At 34.8% G+C, this 21449-nt stretch overlaps 1 protein-coding gene across 2 annotated transcripts in view; it reads right to left on the bottom strand.

Annotated features, from left to right (window-relative positions):
* The window catches only part of LOC118185887 (delta-sarcoglycan-like), a 234365-nt gene that overhangs the window by 61318 nt on the left and 151598 nt on the right, over positions 1–21449 (bottom strand). For both annotated transcript variants that reach the window (XM_035355826.2, XM_035355817.2), the window contains one exon: positions 17731–17832. In XM_035355826.2, coding sequence (XP_035211717.1) covers positions 17731–17832 — 102 coding nt within the window. The remainder of the gene's footprint in view (positions 1–17730; positions 17833–21449) is intronic.

The following is a 21449-nucleotide window of genomic DNA, read 5'->3' as shown; positions in this document are numbered from 1 at the left end:
ATGGAGTGCAATGCAATGAAAATATAATCAATAAAATCTGTTTTTAAAGTAAAGGAAAATAATTTTAAAAAAAACGCTAAAAGGATAAAAAAAAGCTTTTATCACAAAACTGCAAGAAAGAACAATGAACATAATTTAAAAATGTTAATTAGTACATGTAATTCTATTAATAACTAAATTCATTTTAGAAATAAATAAAAACTGAATAAACTATGAATTGATTATAGGCGTGCATTTGCTGCTAAGGTGTATTTTTATTATGACGCAATGTCAAAAGTTAATATTCCAACATACGACAGTTATTTAGCTACGAAATCTCACCATAATATGTTTCCCTAGTTCAGGGGAAAAAAAGCAGAGAGAGAACAAATTCTATTATATTATTCCCTAGTCTCTTATCTGAAAATTAACAAAGGCGACCTACAAGAAAAGTTGCAGAGTATAGTTTTTCTTTTACAATGGCAGGTAAAAGGGAGTGTAAATGCATTTGGATTTCCCGTCATTTTAAGTGAAATCTTTAAAACTGTCCCGTCTCTTAAAGGTTAACATGAAAAAGAAAGTTTTAAATTATCTTCCGTTATTAAGAAATTAAACTGTAAACTTCTTGAAAAGAGCGATTACATAACAAAATACTTTTTTTAATGTTTTGAAACTCAGGTTTCATATATTTTGGCTGATAATAATAATAATAATGTCAACAATGAATCGTAAAAGTAACATAGTAATATGTAAATGCCTAAAAGTACAGTATTTTATGAAAATATTTTATGAATCCTCTTTGAAACACGTTGTTTCCTTTATTGAAATATGAACGCAAATTTTTGATACTTTAAAAAGTAATTCTTTAGCCATTCTGTTTTCCATACCAGAAAGAAAAACCCTCTCTTTACAGTGAACATTTCAGAGATATGTTTATACATGATTAAAATAATTAATGCAGTACAAATAAAATACTTAAGCCTTTCAATTTGCAGTTTCTAAATTACGAGAGCGAAAAATATATTGATTTTTATCATGATGGATAACCTTTTTTCGTGAAAGACGAAAGATTTCAGCAAAACAAAGATTTGTGCGAGTGCTTAGAAGAGATAATAATTAATATGAGGATAATTGAAAATCTTTTCGCTAATAGCGGGAAAAAGTAATTCTTAGGAAGCATTCGGGAAATTTTTACTTTGAGACTTGATAGTTCGTTTGTAAATACTGTCTTTTTTTTATTCTCTTAGAACCTGGGAAAATGGCACATTTTTCACCTCGAGAGCGAAGAAAATATTTAGTAAAAAATAAATACAAAGTTGTTTCATGTATTAACTAACGCTTTAATTTCAATTTTTTTGGTACCTCGGCTATGTTCATTAAATTACAAAAGAGTAAAAAATTCCAGAAATACCAGTGGGATAAAACATACTAAACAAATACTGCCGGGAAACGTATTTTTTGTTTCGTTTCAACAGCAGCAGATGACAACATTCCTCGCGGTCACCGTGAAACAGTAGTAAGAACACCATAAAAAATATAATTACTCTACTCAATTTGGCAACGGTTCAAACTAACAACAGAACTAAATAAAGTTAAAAAAATCCGGCAAAGCCCGAGAAAAACTTTCATGGGTGGACATATATGAGTTATTTTTCTTGACTTTTTGACAAAAACAATCTGTCTTTACGAGGAAAGCTGTTATTTTCCGGGCTTTTTCTGAAACAAAAAGAGCTTGATGGTTAGAAATTAGTGATCATTTGTTGTTTTGCTAAGAACGTGCATTCTTGTCATCAGAGGGCGTGACACTAGCGAAAAGGGGAAATTGAAAAGATAAAATGGCACTATGGGAATAAAGTTTAGAAGGAACTCTCCGTTTGTACTTAATTAAATTCTTTTCCGACTAGGCAATTACATTCTTTGCCCAAAAGACATGAAGAATTTCCTTAAATTTGCATTTATTGTGGGATGGTTTCGACTTATATTTGTTAGAAAAGGAAAAGAAATAACTTCTAAAATTATCTAATTTCAGGTGGATGAAATATATAATTAATTTAAAGCGCTAATTTTAAATTGTGATGAGTACTGCAATGAGTACTGCATAAGAATGAGATAATTTAGCGAAAAACTCTTTTCCTAAATTTTCATCCATTTTAATTGTTTGATGGCACTTAACAAACAAATTAATTATTTCTATAAAGTTTTTTTTTTTTTTTTTTTCGTTATGTAAGAATTTCTTGGAATATTCGAATAACAGCAACAACGGACTCAAAAGTTCGTAAAAGTTCACCAAAATTATTTCCTAAAATATTTTCAGTCCTTCGAACCGGTTGTTAAAGTTTTAATATTTATTTATATAAAGTTTCATACAAAACCTATGTGAATTTAAAATTGCTTTTTGGGTAATTTAAAATTTATACGTATTCTTTATCATTACTTACTAAAGCAATGCTATTATATATTCAGACAACAAACTGGTATTTAAAATTTTTGAATCATGCCCCACTGAACAATAAGAATATAATCTACCCTCAGTAACACTTTTAAAGTATGATATTGCTTATCAAGTACAATAAAATGCAGTCTGATTTATTTATCGCATAATACTTATTTTTATGCATTACCTACGATGGTCAAGGTATACTTTTCTTAGTGCATTTCTGATTACTGAAATATCAACTCATATAACTGATCTGGTTACTGAAATATCAAATCATATGACAACTATCTGCCTGAGAAATACCACCATGGAGAACATTCGAAAGAAGACGGGTCCCTACCGGCGTAACGCATCAGAGAAAACATCCTGAAAACATGTTGTTCAGTCATCTATAAACTTTCTTGCCTCTTGCGTTTTTCAAATTTCATTTACTTTTGAGTTGAAAAGCATAGCATTTAAGTTTTTAGAGTAATTACCTTATACAACTAGGGCAGCTATTACCCATGCTGCTTGGTAAGCATTGCCATTCTGACAGACTTGAGATTTTAAAGTTTCTATTTGCAAACATATTTTAGATATACTTGATCAGAAAAGCATGTATCAAAACATCTTAAGTTTTGACTGTGTAAACAAGTCGTACCTCAATCCGTCAATCATATATATTGCCCATGCTTCCTTGCTGAAATTTAACTCTCAAGAATCACAGCTAAAATACAAAGGAATCAGTTGCAGCAAATATACATAAGAAGTTCCAAAACAAGATTCTTCGAATCATCACCAAACTACACAGAGTAGCTCATTTGGAATTTACTTCTCCGTAATGTTTATCAGTATATACTCAACAGAGTATCGGATTTTATACAAATACGAATGTCATAACTTTGAACTTATTGTTCAGAGTGTTGATAACTGAATACTTTAAATGGTATAAACGAATTTATCTGACTTCTAATAATTTGAAAAAAGCAATTTATAATATACATATACTTTTTATAGACATATAAGGATGTATTCTTAGTTATAAATTGTGTACAACGAATTCTCTTTTAAACAAGAACCAGCTGTTCCAGACGATTGTTGTCTTCAGGCAAGATCGTTTTAGAAGTGCGGATTCAGAGACTAATTCTTAAAAATGTTCACTTCGGGAGAGGTTGTCTCAAGAGAATTTCCTGCATATACTTTTATATACACCTGCCCATTGCACAGATTAACATTTTATCAAAATTTTATAAATTCTGCTAATATTTGAAATTTATGTTATAATTTGCATTAATTACTTTTGAAACTGTTTATGCAAAAGAGTGTAGACACATGCTTTAAAATGAGTTCAAATGCTGATGTTATATGAGATTTCAGAATATTTGAATATTTACAAGCCGTATTTACAGGTTCATCAAGAGTTCCTTATAAGAAGTAAAGGAAGTATTGCAATCGTGAAAAATTTCGGTTATCAGATTTCAACGAAAATGTCCATTTTGACCGTTCCCGAATCCATTCAGACGATTTTGTTTGCATGATACGTACGGACATAATAAAGGGATTTTTATTTCAGATCATTGTAAAATGGATTAAAAGTGGATTTTTTTCGTGACGTCTATACGTGTGTATATACGTATGTATCTCGCATAACTGAGAAATGATTAACCATAGAAAGTTCAAATTTTGTATATGGGGCTGCTATAAGATATGGTTATGCATCTTCCTTTTTTGATGTATCGGCAATACCGAAAGGATATATTACTTTTAATAATTATTTGTAAGTATGTATTACTTGTAAGTGATTGGTAACACAATAATTAGTCAGATACGTCGAATTAAGAATATTTGCACTGACAAACTTTATATTCAAAACGAAATTCTGCTACTTATGAAAATTCTAAAAAATAATCAGGTACCCAATAAATTTATTAATTTTTGTCTTAAAAAGCATTTAAATATAATATTTTTACTGGTGGGATATGATAATATTAACCTAAACCATAGTGGTGGATACTGTTGGAGGACTATCAGTTAAACGATTTGTTTATTTTTGTAATAATTCTTGTAATTATTGTATATAATGTGGAATACTGGCTTCTTCTGACATTTTTACTTTCATTAACAAAATAGGCCAGTTTCCATTCCTAATACTAGTTGAAAGCCCGACAGAAGTGAAGATTTTCTGCTTTTATACAGGGTGCTTCATAGATCATGGGACAAACGTGGAGGGGTGGTGGAGCGTACTAAAACTTGAATTTTTTATAGGAATGTAGGGTCTAAAGTGATGGGTTAAGGCAGGAACGAAAAAAAAAAAAAAAAAAAAAAAACGACACGAGAGGAAAATGTATTTATGTATAAAATCAACGCAAAGTGCTGCTTCTTTGTAGCAATACAGTATTCACAATAAATGTTTCACAATAAATTGCGACCACCAGCAGTAATACATGCTTGGTAACGTCGTAGAAAGGATTGACAAACATTTTGAAAAACGACAGGCATTTCGCGCACGCTTGCAGCCGTAATGGATAGTAGTGCAACGAGATCCTCTAGTGACTCATCGGGAGTCTAGTAAATGATGGCCCCATAAAAAAAAATTCAAGCTGGATAAATCTGTCAAAGGGGATGGCCATCGAACGGGTCCACCACGACGAAGCCATCGGCCCGGAAATGTCCCATCCAAGTAATTGCGGACCCGACGTGGTTATGGGCTGGTGCACTATAATGCTGGAACCACATGCGATCACGAGCGACAGCCAGAACATCCTGCGGGAATTCCGGTAGCACCTCTTGCAGAAAGATATGATAACGTAAGCCATTTATTTGTACGTGCAGGTAAGAGGTATGGGCCTATGAGGTAGTCGTTAACAATACCCGCCCACACATTCACGGAGGAGCGGGTTTGGAATGCATGTGGACGTGTGCCGTGTGGATTATGAGTTTCCCACACGTGCATGTTGTGGCTATTGAGGATGCCGACCTGTGAGAAAGTTGCCTCGTCGGTTAACAGCACATCCGATGGGAAATCCGCCTGCGCCGCACACTGCTGCAAGAGACAATGACAGAAATGAACTCGAAGAGGGTAATCTGTCTCTCGCAAGGCTTGGACTCTCTGCAAATGGTATGTGCGCAAACCATTTTCATGCAATACTCTCCAAACGGTGGAATGACTCAGTTGCAGACGACGTGCAATAGTTCTTGTACATGTCTGAGGTGATTCATGCACAATGTTCAAGATGGATTCTTCAATGCGAGGTTGTCGTGCACTTCTTCTTCAACTACTAATGTCGGAGGTGACTTCAAATGACCCGTTTTCACACAGAGACCGATGCAACATCTCGAACATTGTGTGCTTCGGCATACGCCTGCTTGGAAACCGTTCCTGATACAACCGTAGCGCTACTCTGCCGTTCCCATTAGCAGCACCATACATGAGATGCATGTCAGCCTTTTCCCTGTGCGTAAACTCACCAATCACGCTCGACATCAGAGTTGTGAATGATCCACTGATGCATCGGATCGTGGTTTGTCCATCTCACTACCACCCTCTACCGCTGCATTGCCAGCCAATCACAGCTGTAGTTCTTATTACTGTTAGTATTCCCTTTTTTGAACATTTATTGTGAATACTGTATTGCTGCAAAATTGCGATTCGCAAAGCTATCGAGTTTACAAACCCCCCAATATGATCCACTATTAATATTCTTACAGACAGCCTCTCGGTCATATATGCCTTACGAAATCCCATACGTCCTTCTCCTATCATAGCGGAGTTTCAGGACATGCTGAAGGAGCGTTCGCCGACAATGAATATCCTCATATCTTGGATAAAGGCGCATGCCGGCATTCAAGGTAATGAGGAAGCTGACAGGCTAGCAAAAGAAGCAGCTCACAATATCGATGCACAAAGCGTTATTACCAAACTCCCGTAGTCTCACCTTAAAAAAGTGACAAGAAAAGCAGCTCAGCACTAGTGGCAATGGGTATGGGACACTACCGAACAAAGCAGGAGGACCTATGAATATTACCATAAAGTTTCGCTCGATCATCTCAAGTCATCCCCACAAAAAACGAGATTTGTGACGGGCACGGGCCTTTCCCCTCCTATTACTATGAGCGAGGAATTACAAATACCGAAAGTTGTGTCTGTGGAGGCATTGGTAAACCAGATCATTACTTGACCCAATGCCCTCTAACCGCACAGTGGCATGTGAAGCTTCCGGAACAGGCAATTTCTTATAAGCGTTATCTGATCAAACAGCCAGCATTTCGCATCAAAATATGCAAGATAATGCAGAAACTGGAGGAATTGGGAACAGATTTGTGAAGTGTGGAATAGTTCCCTGTCAATCTTTCTTCTCTCTCTCTCTCTTTTTTACTGTATATATTATGAAACATATATGTATTACGGCCCACTGTATATATTATGAAACATGTATGTATTATGGCCAATGGAAATTATTATGAATTATGTATGTATTATGTAACAGGCTCAATATATTATGAACTACACTGGTGTGCAAAAATTAAGGACGAGACGGTTTTTTCAATATAACTTTGTACAAAAGCTTTCCAAATCAACACATTTAATACCGTAAGATCCCCAATACGTAAGGACATGAGTAATGTAAACAACACTTACTAAAAGAGAAATCAGAGGGATAAAAAGAAGCTTTATTGAAAAAGTAGCATGGAGCGCAATGCGACTGAAGGCCGAAACATCCCTGTGATGGGTGTCCAGCAAGAAACATCCGGTCTTTAATAGGGGATATGATCTCTCCTGACTGCTAGGCAGGTTTCACAGCGTCTGCCCATGCTGCGAATGAGGGTGTCAATGAGTTGTTGAGGCATTGCTGCCCATTCGTCTTGCAGCGGCAATCGAAGCTGTGGAATCGTTACTGGTGGTAAGGTACGAGCTGCCAAGCGTCTGCCTAGAAAATCCCATACATGCTCGATGGGATTGAGATCCGGAGATCGTGCCGGTCAATCCATACGTTAAATATCCTCACTCTCTAAGAGCTGTTCGGCAGCTACTGTGCGATGACATGGTGCATTGTCGTCCATGAAAAGGAACTGCGGACTCATAGCGCCTCTAAAAAGACGCACATATGGAAGAAGAATCTCGTTACAATAACGGGTCTCGTTGACTGAACCTGCGTCGAAGATGTGAAGGTCTTTACGACTACCAAGCATGATGCCTCTCCAAACGAGAACACCGCCACCTCCATACCTGTCCCTTTCAATGATGTTCGAGGGATGATTGCGGCTCTCTCCAGATGAGTATGCGATGAGAATCGCTACTCAGACTGAATCTGCTCTCATCTCTAAAGAGTACTCATCCCCATTCATTGTCTCTCCAATTCCGCTGTTCCCGGCACCACAGAGAATGCCTTCTCCGATGGGCAGGCGTTAGATGTACACACCGTACAGGGCATCGTGCAAACAGACCACCACTGTGCAGTCTTCTGGCCACGGTAAAACGCGATATCGGTCGTCCAGTCACCTGTGTCGTGTGTCTATCGATTTCTCTCGCTGTTTGCCGCCTGTTTCTTCTGGCCTGTAAGGCAATATACCGGTCATCTGCGGGTGGGGTTCCTCGTGGACGACCACTACTAAACTCCCGGATAGCTGTTCCTGTAGTTTGAAATTGTCTCCAAAGTCATGAAACGATGCTGTGAGCAATTCCGAACTCTGCAACCACACTTGTCACACTGCAGCCTTCCTCCAACTTCCCAATGATTCGACCTCGGATAAAAGCATCCAGATGTCGTCTAACAGATTGATTATTCACCATTTCTCGCTGAGGCAGCAACTCGGTGTGATTTTAACTGCTATACGGCGTGCAATGTCTTTGCCAGAAATAATGATCTTACACCGACAACATGCTTTATACTACTCAGACACTCCCCCATTACGTCTACCTGCATATCTGCGCATGTGCTACCATACATCAACTTACTTAATCTCCTGATTGGTCTTTCTGTTCGCCTCTTCGTTCAGCTCTGCCTCTTCGTTCAGCTGATATGCTAATTTTTCGACTTCGTCCTTAATTTTTGCACACCAGTGTATATAAGCACGTATTATGAAAGATCTATGTGTTATGAACTACTTGTATATAAGCATGTACTATGAACTATGTAACTATGTAAGCATATATTATGAACTATGTAACTATAAGCATATATTATGAACTATGTAAGCATGTATACAGGATCAATGTATGCCCTTATAGCGCCCATGAGTGTTGCCCCGGATAGTTGCGGAACCTGGACTAGACCCGAATAGTCTAAGTAAGCCGCACGGGTGTCCAGATTCTGCTCTCAACTGTATTGCTGCAAAGAAGCACTTTGCTTTGATTTTGTACATAAACACATTTTTCTCTTTTTTTTTTTTTTTTCTTTTTCTTTTTGCGTTCCTGCTTTAACCCATTCACTTTAGACCCTACATTTCTATACAAAAAATGCATGTTTTAGTACTCTCCACCACCCCTCCAAGTTTGTCCCATGATCTATGAAACACCCTGTATATAAAAGTTGAGACCTTAGCGGAAATCAATTTCGTTTGTTTGATACTGCTTAAACCCCAGTTTAGCTTAAGCAAAATATTTCTTGCCAACATTTATTTGCCACATTTGGAAATCGATTTATTTTCCTTGAAAAGAAAATTAATTTCTGATTAGTAACAATAAATATTTCAATATGTGCTATTAACATTAAATTTTCACATTTATTGAAATTTTTACTTTCAATAATCAATTATCGAAAATTTTTTTGCCGGAGTGTTTTGTCATAGTTCACTGTTTTTATTAAGTTTTATAATTTCTTTCTCTAGGAGATAATCCAACAACAACTTAAATAAATGCCTTCATATTTTCTTACTTAGTCACCTTAGCGCAAGTATTAAGATTTTCAAGTCCCAAATTACCTAATTTAATTAGTTCTTTATATATATACATATATATATATATAAACATATGTTACTGTGAAACACCGAAATCTGGAGAATGTCGACTTTCACCGGTGAATGTCAACATTCACATAGTCTCTTGGTGTATGTCCGAAATATTTTCCAAATACTCTTATTTCTGACTTACACCGGTCAATGTCGACATTCACCACGTACTAATGGTGAATGTTGAACATACGTATAACAATATTATATTTTCTTTAGTTAATTAAGTCGCGAATAAACGCACTTGAGACTTGAAATATGAACTTAAGAACACGAGAACCTAAAACACACAATACATTCAAAATGAGAAAGGAAAATAATAGAAGTTAAAAACTTACTTAATTATACAGTACGTTCTAAATGAGAAAATAAAATAACAGTAATAAAAAACTTACTAAATTATGTGATTCAAATCTTATTTATTGCAACAACTTAAACTATTATGGAACTTTATCACCTCTCTTTTCGACTTTCACCAGAGCATATCTGTGATTGTCGACATACACCGGTGAGGGTCCGAATATACAAGAATGTAGTGAAATATTTGGTCTTTCACCGACGTATTTGGTGAATGTTGATATTCTCCGGTGAAAGTCGACATTCTCCAATTTCTGTCTTTCACGGTAACATATACACACACATTGTTACTTTGCTCCATGAGTACAATAGATAAAATAGGTCTCTAATACTGGTGGTAGACTGCAAAATTTCTGACGTAATGTTTTATATACGGAATACATGTAACATATAAAAAATACGATGGCTTTGCTCTACGCGAACAAGCAACCTCTAAACTTTCCGCAATTTTAGGATCTTCCCTCTAGACCAGTACTTTTGAGAACATTCTACGTAATCGCTACTATAAATGAAGAGTTTGCGCCATATTTGGTCAGATTGCGTTTCTTCTCCTGCAGCTTAAGACCTTTTTGCTGCAGCTCTGTCCCTTCTTCTTCCCTTTGTTAGAATAGTTATGACGTCGAAAGCTTAACTTTAACCTTATTTTAATTTAAATCATTATTGGATATGTAGTTTTTGAGAATCTAAAAGAATAATAATATACTATTTTAAGTGAATAAAGATATGGAGTTTTAAAAAATGAAATTTTTCGGTGTCATCATTTCTGCTGTAAGCCACTTAGTCCCCTAAGTTTTAGTATTCATATATATATATATATATATATATCGAGAATTCGGTACAAAAAGGAAGAAGAGAGATCAGAAAGGAAAAATTATCAAATTTGCAAGCTTCCGAATATGCAAAATTTATCTGTAACATCAAAAATTGCTCGTTTTCGATAAGGACAGAAAAGCAACCAGCTACATTCTTTATTCAAATGGAGGTTTAAAACAAATGACAACCGTTGAATGTTTGTAGCAGACAATATCTCACAGAAAGTCTGTTGTTTCAAAAACACGTCTGAAGACTAATAGGTTCTCTGGAAATGGGCCAGAAATAGCACGTTGCAGGGGAGTCCTTTGGACTGTCCTAAGATGCAGTTTCTGAACACTGGAATCAGTTTGGAAAATTGAAGTGCTAGAATTACTAGAAAAATATCAGCGTGAAATAAGACAAAATATGGACCAATATCAACTTTAATGGTATTTAGCACCGAAGAAACTGCGTTATGAATTCCACAGTTTTGCAACAGCAACTCTTGAGAACTACTAGCAATAGTATTTTCGCACAAACTGCTCGAAGCCGTTTCCAAAATGGTGTTAAATTTTATGTTCGCAGACCTATGATTTGTATTTTTTCAACGACTGGCCACCATGAAGCCCCCAAGAGGTGAGCACTAGAGCATCTGAGATAAAGACGGAATGAATGGAGTAATGTTCTCTTCTCAGATGAGTTCTTCTTTTGTGTTCAAACTACTAATAAGCATCTTAAACGTCTTATTATTCAAAGAAAATATGGCATTTGAAATAATCCTACATTTAGGAGCAAAAGCGTTCGATTTGGAGGAGAGAATTAAGCTGGTATCTTTATTAATAATCATATCGACCCATACATAATCAGAAATGGATCATTGACAACCCAATGGTACAGGAACGGAATCCTTAAATATTTTGCCGTCTCTTAAGCTGAAAGTATTGGGTCACTGTCATGAATGTCATTCATTACTTCCAAGTCGGAACAGCGGACGTTTTCTTTTTCGACAAAAGAATGGATTGAGAGGATTGGCCGAAATGTTTCCCAAACAGGAGCCAAGTCAACTACGTTTGGAGCTTCCTTATAAAGAAATGTTGCTGTTGTCTATTACCTCAAAACATGTCAGCAGCTGGAAACAGTTCTACCATAGGATTAAGAGAACTCTTTCCAAATAATGTCACTGATTCCAAGCCTCCCAGGTATGCAACACTGCTTTCAAAGGACTCGTTATTAAAAGCCACTTTTATTCGAAAAACCAGCAAAAAAAGAGGGGCGGGAATATTTTATTATCTCTTGTTCCAGAGACAAGTTTTCTTTCCTTACAGCTAGTGGATGAAATATCAGCTGATAAAACATTTCCTCAGTCGTTATTTATATCTAAAATAATGTTGTCTAATTGGTTAGAGCAGTGCATTTCTGTTTTTAATATTTTGTTTAAACGATAATGCACGATATTTTTATATTTTTTGAACTTTACCACTTTATATTCAAAATGAAAAAAGCACACAGCTGGAACTTTCAAAACTGAAATTGTTCTTCAGTTTCTTTCAACAATAAGAATTTAGTTTCATGATTTGGAACCAATAATTGTAATTTATATTAACATGCGAAGTGAATTATGTGTTTCTGCAACTAATGAAATAATACTTCACTTCCACTACCAAAGCTTCCGCTTCTTTTTAAATTTTTGTACTTTAAAACTTTTAGAATGTTTTAATGGAAAAAACAGTTTTTGAGGTTTAAGGTTACAGTATAAATTTTTTAGACAGCAACATCATTTGTTTTTATTTTTAGTTATTAGTCTCAAAAACAGTTCCAGAATATTATTCACATTTTAAAATTTCTTCTAGAAATCAGTTATGAAAAGCTGCTGATCTCATGGAAATGTAATCTGCTCCTTAACAGAGTGCTACAAATTCTCATGATCTTTCCATTTTTTTTGCAAAATTGCATTCACGGCCTATCGAAGCAGACTTGGGAAGTCTTCACTGCTGGCAGGCGTCACCAAAAGGGCCGATGTTCGACGGATAATTGATGATCAGATGTTAAGTAGGAATGGAATGTAAAAATGCTGAGATTTTGAAGTAGGCTATATGATTTTATACCTGACTACACTGGCCTCTGTTCATTGGTCTGTTTTCAAAATTCATGACAGACCGCATCGCCCATCTTAAAATTAAAAACTCAGAAAATTTTTAAACAATAAATTGGATTTTAATAACTTTAATATTTTTTTATTTTTTTTCCTTTACCTAATCATGAAAGTTAAAAGATTTCGAGAAAGTTGCTAGCTTTATCACGTTATTGTAATTATTTATAGCGCCTTTTGGTGTACAATTAATATATTTTTCTTAAACATATGTACATTACACTCAGATCGGAATCTAGCCTGAGGTTGAAATTTTAAATAAATATTGTTTTTCTTGAAGGGTACATCTAGCTTCTTACTTTGTTGAAATAATTTACGAATACTTTGTATGTATATTATTCTATTTTCACATAACGCAACGTTTCACACTATTTCCAATCACTGCGTTTCCAAGGTTTAAGTGTATAAATGCCATACCACAAAATATCTTTGTGTCTATACTCATAAAAGAAATTAAATATTAAATCTTTAATGATTGTATATGGGCTACTATATGATAACAAGTCATTACGGATTGTTAACTCTTTAGCGAAATTTCTTCTTAGTGAAGTTTTAATGTCTGTGCAGAGAAAATCAGTAAAACTTTGTTTCGATTCGCTGTTCATCTTTAAGCTTCCTATTTGAGAAAGAATATTGATTTGTTCGAAAAGAGGCGTAACGCATAAGGACAGTCCAAAACATTTAATGAGTCGGAATGCAGTGATTGGTTGATGTACTTAAAATCTTTTCCACTTGAGAAGACGCATATAAAAGTGAGTCATTTAAGATGGTTAAGAATCTCGCCCAAGGAGAGAGAGTTAGAGAGATGGGATTAGATGACAATCTTGGTTAAACACAAATAATAAAGACAGATAGAAGAAGAAGTCATAGAGACAGGAAAGAATAGTGACAGGAAATCTTGAGAAGAATTCATAGAGACAGGAAATCTGATAAAATTTCAGGTCTTTCATGAGCATCAGGGTGAAGATATGAAGTCATTTTTTGGAAAAATTGTAATATCACATAATAGTTAAAATTTAAGTTTATCCAATAATGTTCGATGCACATATTTTTTGCAAAATTATATTTATGAATGTTTTGTTTTCAGTATGTCTTGAATTTTCTAATAGTTGCAATGATAATGTCACGACTCCAATGATGAAGTGCTAAAGAATTATAAGTTTTAATTATAAATACGTCATTTCATCATTGGAATAAGTACATAAGGTATTAAACTGAATTTAATTTTTATCAATGTATAATAAATCCTACAAAATATAGAGACTAGTGGAACTAGTTATATTTGAAGAATATCTCTCTTGGTTTATACTATGTTCTATAAATTACAACAGAATCTTTTATCGCAGAATTACAAAACTTATACCTAATATAAAAAGTTTATTGCTAGGTAAAATTTCGATATTATTTTCGTAATTCATTTTTTGGAGGGAGTCAAATATCGTTCGAAAGTTATATTTTACCCGGTATTTCGGGTCTTTCTATTATTATTTAATTTCTTTTATGCAGCTTCTCGTTAGAATTTTCGAAAAAATGCTTTGCGGAATAATCCGATTCCAAAATTCGAATTAGAAGATTGAACTTTGAATTAACCATAAGATTTGCTAGATTTCTAGAATACGTATTCATTTTGCATACGCACATAGAGTCTTATTTCCTTGCCTGCCAAATGTCAACAAACAATTTCGATGCCAAACGACCATTTTATAAAAACATGCTAATTAATGTAGAAAATCTGAACATATACTATACTGTAAATGTATAAAACCACTGGCAAATTTAATAGATCTTCATCTAAAAGATTTAGATCTTCACCTAAAATTTATTTAAATCTTCACCTAAAATAACGGTATTAAATACACTTCCAGAATATGATTGCTTCAGCAATGTAAACTTCAGTTAAAAATACATAACATATTTTTAGTTACAATTAGGTATTAGGATCAATGCTCTGTTCTTGATATATTCTTTTCTAACCGAAATATTTACATAAATCCTGGATTGCAAAATCATTAACGTAAACCCAAAGTCACATCTATTTAGGGAATTGTGATTACTCCGCGAAGGACCAGCGAACTTATCTTTCCTTACACAATAAAATTTCTGCTCATTTCTGTTTACTTTTTTTGCTCTGTGGGAGACATATTTCAACGTGTTCTGTCATCGAGCATATGCACTGTGCGTTCGGAAGCAATACATCGTACTTTTAGACAGGTATAAGGAACAGAACTAAAGCAAAACATAATATTAGGTTTAAAAGTATTTTAGATTTACATAGATTTATATGAAAATATACCGATTTTGAGGAAGAATGACGAAGAACAGAGACCTCTATCAGTTTCCCCAACACTAATAAATTTAAATACAGCATTAGGTAATCAAACAAATCTTAGACTTATGTAGGATTTATACAAATGTAAGGTTATTTTTCTGCCTAATACTTGTAAAATTGTGTCTATGTCTAGAGGAAAATGGTAAGAATCTTACATTCGTGGTTCAGTCATTGCGCTGTGTGCTTGACCACATTGAAAATAATTTTCGACGATGTTTTATTTTTTACTTGATTTCCAACATTAGTAAATGGCCCAGAGAGATTCTAAGGAAAGTAATAACATTTTACGTTGCAGTTTCTACTACTAAGACAGAAGAATATATGAGAGCCTGTAACTTAAACAAAGAGCCTCAATTAGACAATCTGTTCTTTAACATTAATAAGGCTAGCTGTGTGGCTCTCTAGACAAACTGCTCTGACTGATAAACAAGGGTTACTTCATTTATGGAAATTATAATGGTGATTGGATTGGCGATATTTCTTATCATATGAATAAGAGACTACTTCCATTGAAAATTCACATTTTATACACTACGAAATAATCACCAAACTACAGAGTGTGTTTAAGACTTTAAGACTTTAGAACGTTTTCAGGGCCGTTTAATCAGTATATCAAATGCAAAGAAGAGTAATTTCTTAAATATTCGATCTGATAGTCTTTTTCCTGGACTATAAATCGTGATTCCATAATTGAAGATCTTTTCATAAAAGTTCTAGGAATATTGATTTCCATTCTTCTTCCACTACTTCCGTTGTGCATCATTCTGGGTTTGCATTTAGAAGGAGATCTTTTCAAGGTACCAGATGCGCAATAGTCCATAACTGAAACGTCAGAGGATCGGAAGAATACGTTGAAAAAATAATATACGCAATACCTGCATCAGTCTTCAATTCTACAACAGTGGTACTTTTCGAAGTACCATTTGTATCTCTGTTTTGATGAAATTCCACTCTTTGGAATGGAATTAATTCTGCAAATATCAAGCGCAAAGCTTTCTCGTGATAGTATCTTCAGTTAATTTTAACATTTTTTCCTCTCTTCTTATTTTTAGTTTTTCATTGAGCGAGAATCCTGTGACAATACTGAACCCCTTACTGAAACTTTCTTTGCATTGACAAAGCCAGGTTTTTTACATTTTCCCCTCTCCCTTGTCGATAATAAATAACGCTGTTTGTTTCAGTCATTTAGGTAAACCGATTCCTTATCAAGGGTCACAATGTATTTCCATTTATCTCTGCTAATTTTTGTACAGGGTTCTAAAATTTGTTCTGCGTTGAGCCACATTCCGCAGCAAAAACTGATGAATATAATATTTTTTAACTTTTATGAGTTGCAAATATTTGTTTTTTAATTTATTTATTGTTGCCACAGATGCATTTAAATATTTTGCAATTGATTTATGCGTCGAGAGATTTTTCTCTTGTTCCCAGTTATTTTAGAAACGTTAGAAAGAGTACGTACCTTTCTCGGATCTTCTTCTTTCGATGTAGAAGTAATGACTGAGGTGTTTTTCCTTTCCGATTAAAAAGACTGCTTATTTCGCACTTAAAATTTTAATACCATGCATTTCACAAGACTTTGGAATTATGGAATATGAGTACTTCTCTTCCGAAAGTGAAGAAGATAGCCTTTCATCCACAGATTGTTTACATGCCACATTTTGATAGAAGAATAAATTTAGTCGCAGACGATATTTCTTATAAAAATTATAAGAAATTTTTATTCCAGAACACTTACTTTTACTGATCTTTATCGAAATTGTTTTAGAAGTGTGTAAAAATCATTTGTACCTACAAATACAATTATTTTCAATACCTGCCATCTTTTGATAGATCTGCCATCTTTGCTGTTTTATGAAGGCAGATAACGATGAGTCTAAATATACTATCTCTAATTTAAATATAAATAAATAAAAAATTGGTCATTTTTGAACTGATGTTAATTCTGATGTTTCCAATGAAACTGTTATTCCGTTTACAGGATATGATTTGCATTGTCTAAGTTTTAATTTTGATGAAAAATATTCCAGACGCAGAACGCAGACATCGCGTGGCTTAAATTATTAACCCTTCATACGCAAGTATACTTGAAGCACTATTCCTTTGCAAGCTTTACGAAGGTTTCAGAGAATATTAGATGAAGCGTTTCGTTAAACAAATGCTCTAAATGATGACCTAAAATGCCATCTCAACACGTATTATAAAATCGAAAATTTTTATGTGAAATTAAAGCCAAACTTAAGTTGAATTTTGCTTAGTTTTTAAAGATTTATAAATTAGATAAAATATTATACTTCGCATTCATCATAATAATAGACGCGTTAAGCTTTAATAATCCAAAGATTTAATCATCGAAACTGATGTAATATTTTACACTCTGAGTCTTTTAACAAGATGTTGATCACATGAAAAATTAAAGATATCAATGTCTTAAAATTTACAAGAATATTTTGTATTAAGTTTTATTGTTGTCTTCGACTTCTGTAGCTTAGAATTATTATAAATGTATAGTAAAAATCTGATGCAACACCCCAAGAAATATCAAATTGATTTCAGCAGGAGTATAGATCATATCTTTTAGAAATAGTCGTATTATTGAAATATTTTAGCCTTTTTATAGTAAATAATTAACAATTATTATTATAATTATTAAACAATAAAATAAAAAAATATATTTCAAAGAATAAATCCGTATAGAGATTTTTTTCACTGTGCGCAGAATTTGAAAAGCTCTATCTAAAATGACGAATAAGGGATTACCTGCCTAGAGCGTATTTTAGCGGCATAAAGAGATTTTAGGAACACTGATTGGCCTTCCAGTCGTAAGCCATCCTTTCGTATCCTTAAGTTGCCCATTCCATCCTGCAAGGCAAAAGGTCTTTATTACATATTTTTAAATTAGAAAATAAAGGACACCTTAAGAACCATGTTTAGACACATTGCGACAAAATTACACTACATATAAGTTTTAAACTGATACAGCTTTTATAAAAACAGGTGGCAGACTGCTTCAGATTATGATGCGAACAACTAAGATATTTGTTGAGCTTGTTTAGAGAACTGCTCTTGTTGACTGTAGCGAATTCGCGGATTAGCTTTCTTTAGCTGTTTTGAATTAAGTTCTCTTAAACGTTTGAGTAGTTAAATGATAACTACTACGAGATATTGTAATACTGCACGAATATCTGAGGAAATTTAAGCAGTTTTGTTGAGATAATAATAAATTTTGTTCATTTTTCATCGGACTTGTGCATTCATTTCATAACGAACCCGTACGCACGCAACAATTTTTGGTGTCAGGATTGGGATTTGAATGCCAAGAACAAGAGCGATTGAAGAACAGTTAAGGCAGTTGATAGCAGCCTTTGCCTCGTTTAAGGAAGAAATGAATGCGGGACAGGAACAGATGAAATTGGGCCCGGAATCCGTTAAAGTGGAGATGAAAGCCGTTCAAAAAAAAAAAAAAAAAACACTTTGAAGCATGTTAGGAGAAAATGGAAAGAGAAATAACCTGCGTAATAGAAATTAAATTTAAGGCTATGGAAGACAGAATAGGAGCTGTCAAAAATGAAGTCGGAGAAATTGAAAAACAAAATTCTTCTGTCAAAGGTGAAATAGAAGATAGAGTGTCTGCTACGGAGCAACGAGTCGAAGGAAGGATTTCGGCCGTCCAACAACAAATTGAAGAAAGAGTTTCTGCCGTCCAAGGACATATTGAACTACAAATCGAAGACAGAATTTCTGCTGTCCTCGCTAAAGAAGAAATTCGTAGCGACGGCAGAGAGCAGTTCCGATGGTTTTAAATTCTTACCCATGCTTGCTTGTTCCTCACTGAAGCTATCTACGGATGATGGGACGCAAGACTACCAGCTATTCCAGATCAGAGATGCTCTTCGGTCGTGACCTTCGTCTCCCTTGTGACCGCCTGTTTTATCGCCATACGGATGCGCCTTCATCGCATGAGGAATACATCCAAAATGTCCAGGCCCGGTTTGAAGTGATGCACCGTTCCGCACGAAAGCGAGTCAACTTGGCGACGGAGAAATTGAAGTCTAGATACAACACGAGAGCTGCTGGACATAGATCTAACAAAGGAGACAAGGTGTGGTTGTGGAGTCCGATTCGTCGAAAAGGAGTCAGGCCTAAATTACAGTCACATTGGGATGGTCAGCTCGTTCCTAAACAGGCTGAATGACGTCTTGGTACGGATCCGTAAGTCTTCGAACTCTAAACCTAAAGTCGTTCATTACGACAGGTTAGCTCATTACTATGGCCATAGTACGTCGTGTAAATAATTGTAAATAGTGTAAGACCATGGTCCTTTTTGTTTCAAAATTTGCATTTAGTATTTGATTTGTATTTTGTATTTGATTAGCATTTAGTATTTGATTTGTATTTTGTATTTGATTTGTATCATGTATTTGATTTGTATTTAGTATTTGTTGTATTTACTATTTGATAACATTTCATTTGTTTAAGTTATTGCATTTATTATTCATGTTGTTTGTTATTGTAATGTAATGTTTATTATTGCATTTATGCCTTACTTGTGGGTTTGGCTTTCTGTCCAGGGATTGTACTGCCCGGGACGTGCCGTCCTTGGGAAGGGAGCAGTGTTACGGATTTGGTATTTAAATAGCTAATGTTAGTTGAATTATAAATTAAATTGTTTTAATCTCCGCGCAGTGCAGCGCGTGATGAATATTAAAGGAAAGCTAAGCCGGAAAATTAAAAATACAAGAGCACGTGCATTTAACATTTAATAAATAAATATCTCTTTTCTCTTTCGAGAAAATTCCAGAAAATTCTCTCGCGCCATTTCAAATCTTATAAAAAGGAGGAAAAGCCTCTCAGTTCAGTTAGTCAGTCAGTTAGTTTGTTGTTCTTTTAAGAGTTTGTTTAGAAAACAGCTCTTGTAGACTGTAGCGAATTCGCGGATTAGCTTTCTTTTGTTGTTTTGAATTAAGTTCTCTTGAACGTTTGATTAGTTAAATGATAACTACTATGAGATATTGTAATACTGCACGAATATCTGAGGAAATTTAAGCATATTTGTTGAGATAATAATAAGTTTTGTTCATTTTTCATCGGACTCGTGCATTCATTTCATAACGAACCTGTACGCACGCAACAATATGAAATAATACATTAATTGATTATGTTAAGCTTTCAAGAATTATTTGCCTAGTATGAGACATGTCTTTAGGAAAGCATGAATTTGAAGAGAAATTTTATGATAACAGTAAATATAAGATGAAATATCAAACAAAAGTACATTTGAAAATAAATGTAAAATAAGGTTAATTCAGATGTCAAACAACTGTGGTGCTGTGGGTGTTCTTCGGCGTGTTACTGTGTCTTAGTTAACGTTAGGTTAATTGATTATTGTACGTTACATACACTTACAGTATTAGTTTAAGCAGTTTATAAACATCAACACGAGTGAAAGAAGAATAAAGTATATTTCCCCATAAGCATTTTTAAGTCCCCAGTAAATACATTCTCGCATATTTGGGCACAAAGCTCACCCCATACGCTTTTTAAGTTCCCAGTAAATAATTGCTCGCATAATTGGACACAAAGTGAACAAATCTCACACATTCCGCATCGCTGAAATCTGAAGTGTGAATTCATCGCCAAGCCAAGCATAGATAGATTTTCTTTCGCCAAGTGACGAAGGTTACCAAGTGACGAAGGCTGAAAATATGCCTATTGCCCGGGTGCGTGAAGCATAAACCATGCTAGGACTAGACGCTACTTTTCTTTTGCAACTAAATGAGTGAGTGCCATTGGGGCATTACTACTGGAGGCGCGTGTGGGCGCTTTCCCCAAAGTCACTTAATATGTGCTGCTGCGATTTTTTCTTCTGAAGGTGCTACTTAGGGCCCAAATTCTATGCATAGTGCTCGGGCTTGGCCTTCCGGCGTTCACCATATTTAAGACAAATTTGTACAACGGGGTGATGTTGCCTGCTGTTGCTACTTTCCGAGCATAAGAATAGCGTTCTTCAATGCCAAGAATAGGAGGAAGGGTACTACATCGGCAGGTTTCTAAATATCAGTGAGGAATTCAACATAGCACGGAGTAACGAATAAACAATCTTTTTAAATGCAACCAGATCTCGTCACATTTTGTATTGGGAACAGCTCATCATGACACGGCAAAGACCAAGAACCTACCCAGGGTAAGCCACGGATACGACTCATTATTAGTGTCATTATAACAGCACCACACGTACATCATTCACCACGATACCCACAGTGGCATGGTGGTAACTGGCACGTTTGCAATTCGCATACTGAGCCGCGATTAAAGCCATTGGAGGCCCTAAGCACTTGAAGGATTTGGATGCCGCCACATATGTTTACACCTACTTTTTCTTCATTCCTTCTCGCTTTCAGCATGCAGATCGCCAACGAGGAATTTTTTAGTATCTCCTTTCCTGAATACGTAAGAACCATTTTGTGGTGTTTCCTTGA

Source organism: Stegodyphus dumicola, chromosome 8 (assembly GCF_044657685.1).
Source record: "Stegodyphus dumicola isolate Sdum_Otavi_A_Nest chromosome 8, ASM4465768v1".
NCBI classification, from domain to species: Eukaryota; Metazoa; Arthropoda; class Arachnida; order Araneae; family Eresidae; genus Stegodyphus; species Stegodyphus dumicola.
Note: the sequence above shows the minus strand (reverse complement) of the source record. Positions and strands in the feature narration are given on the sequence as shown.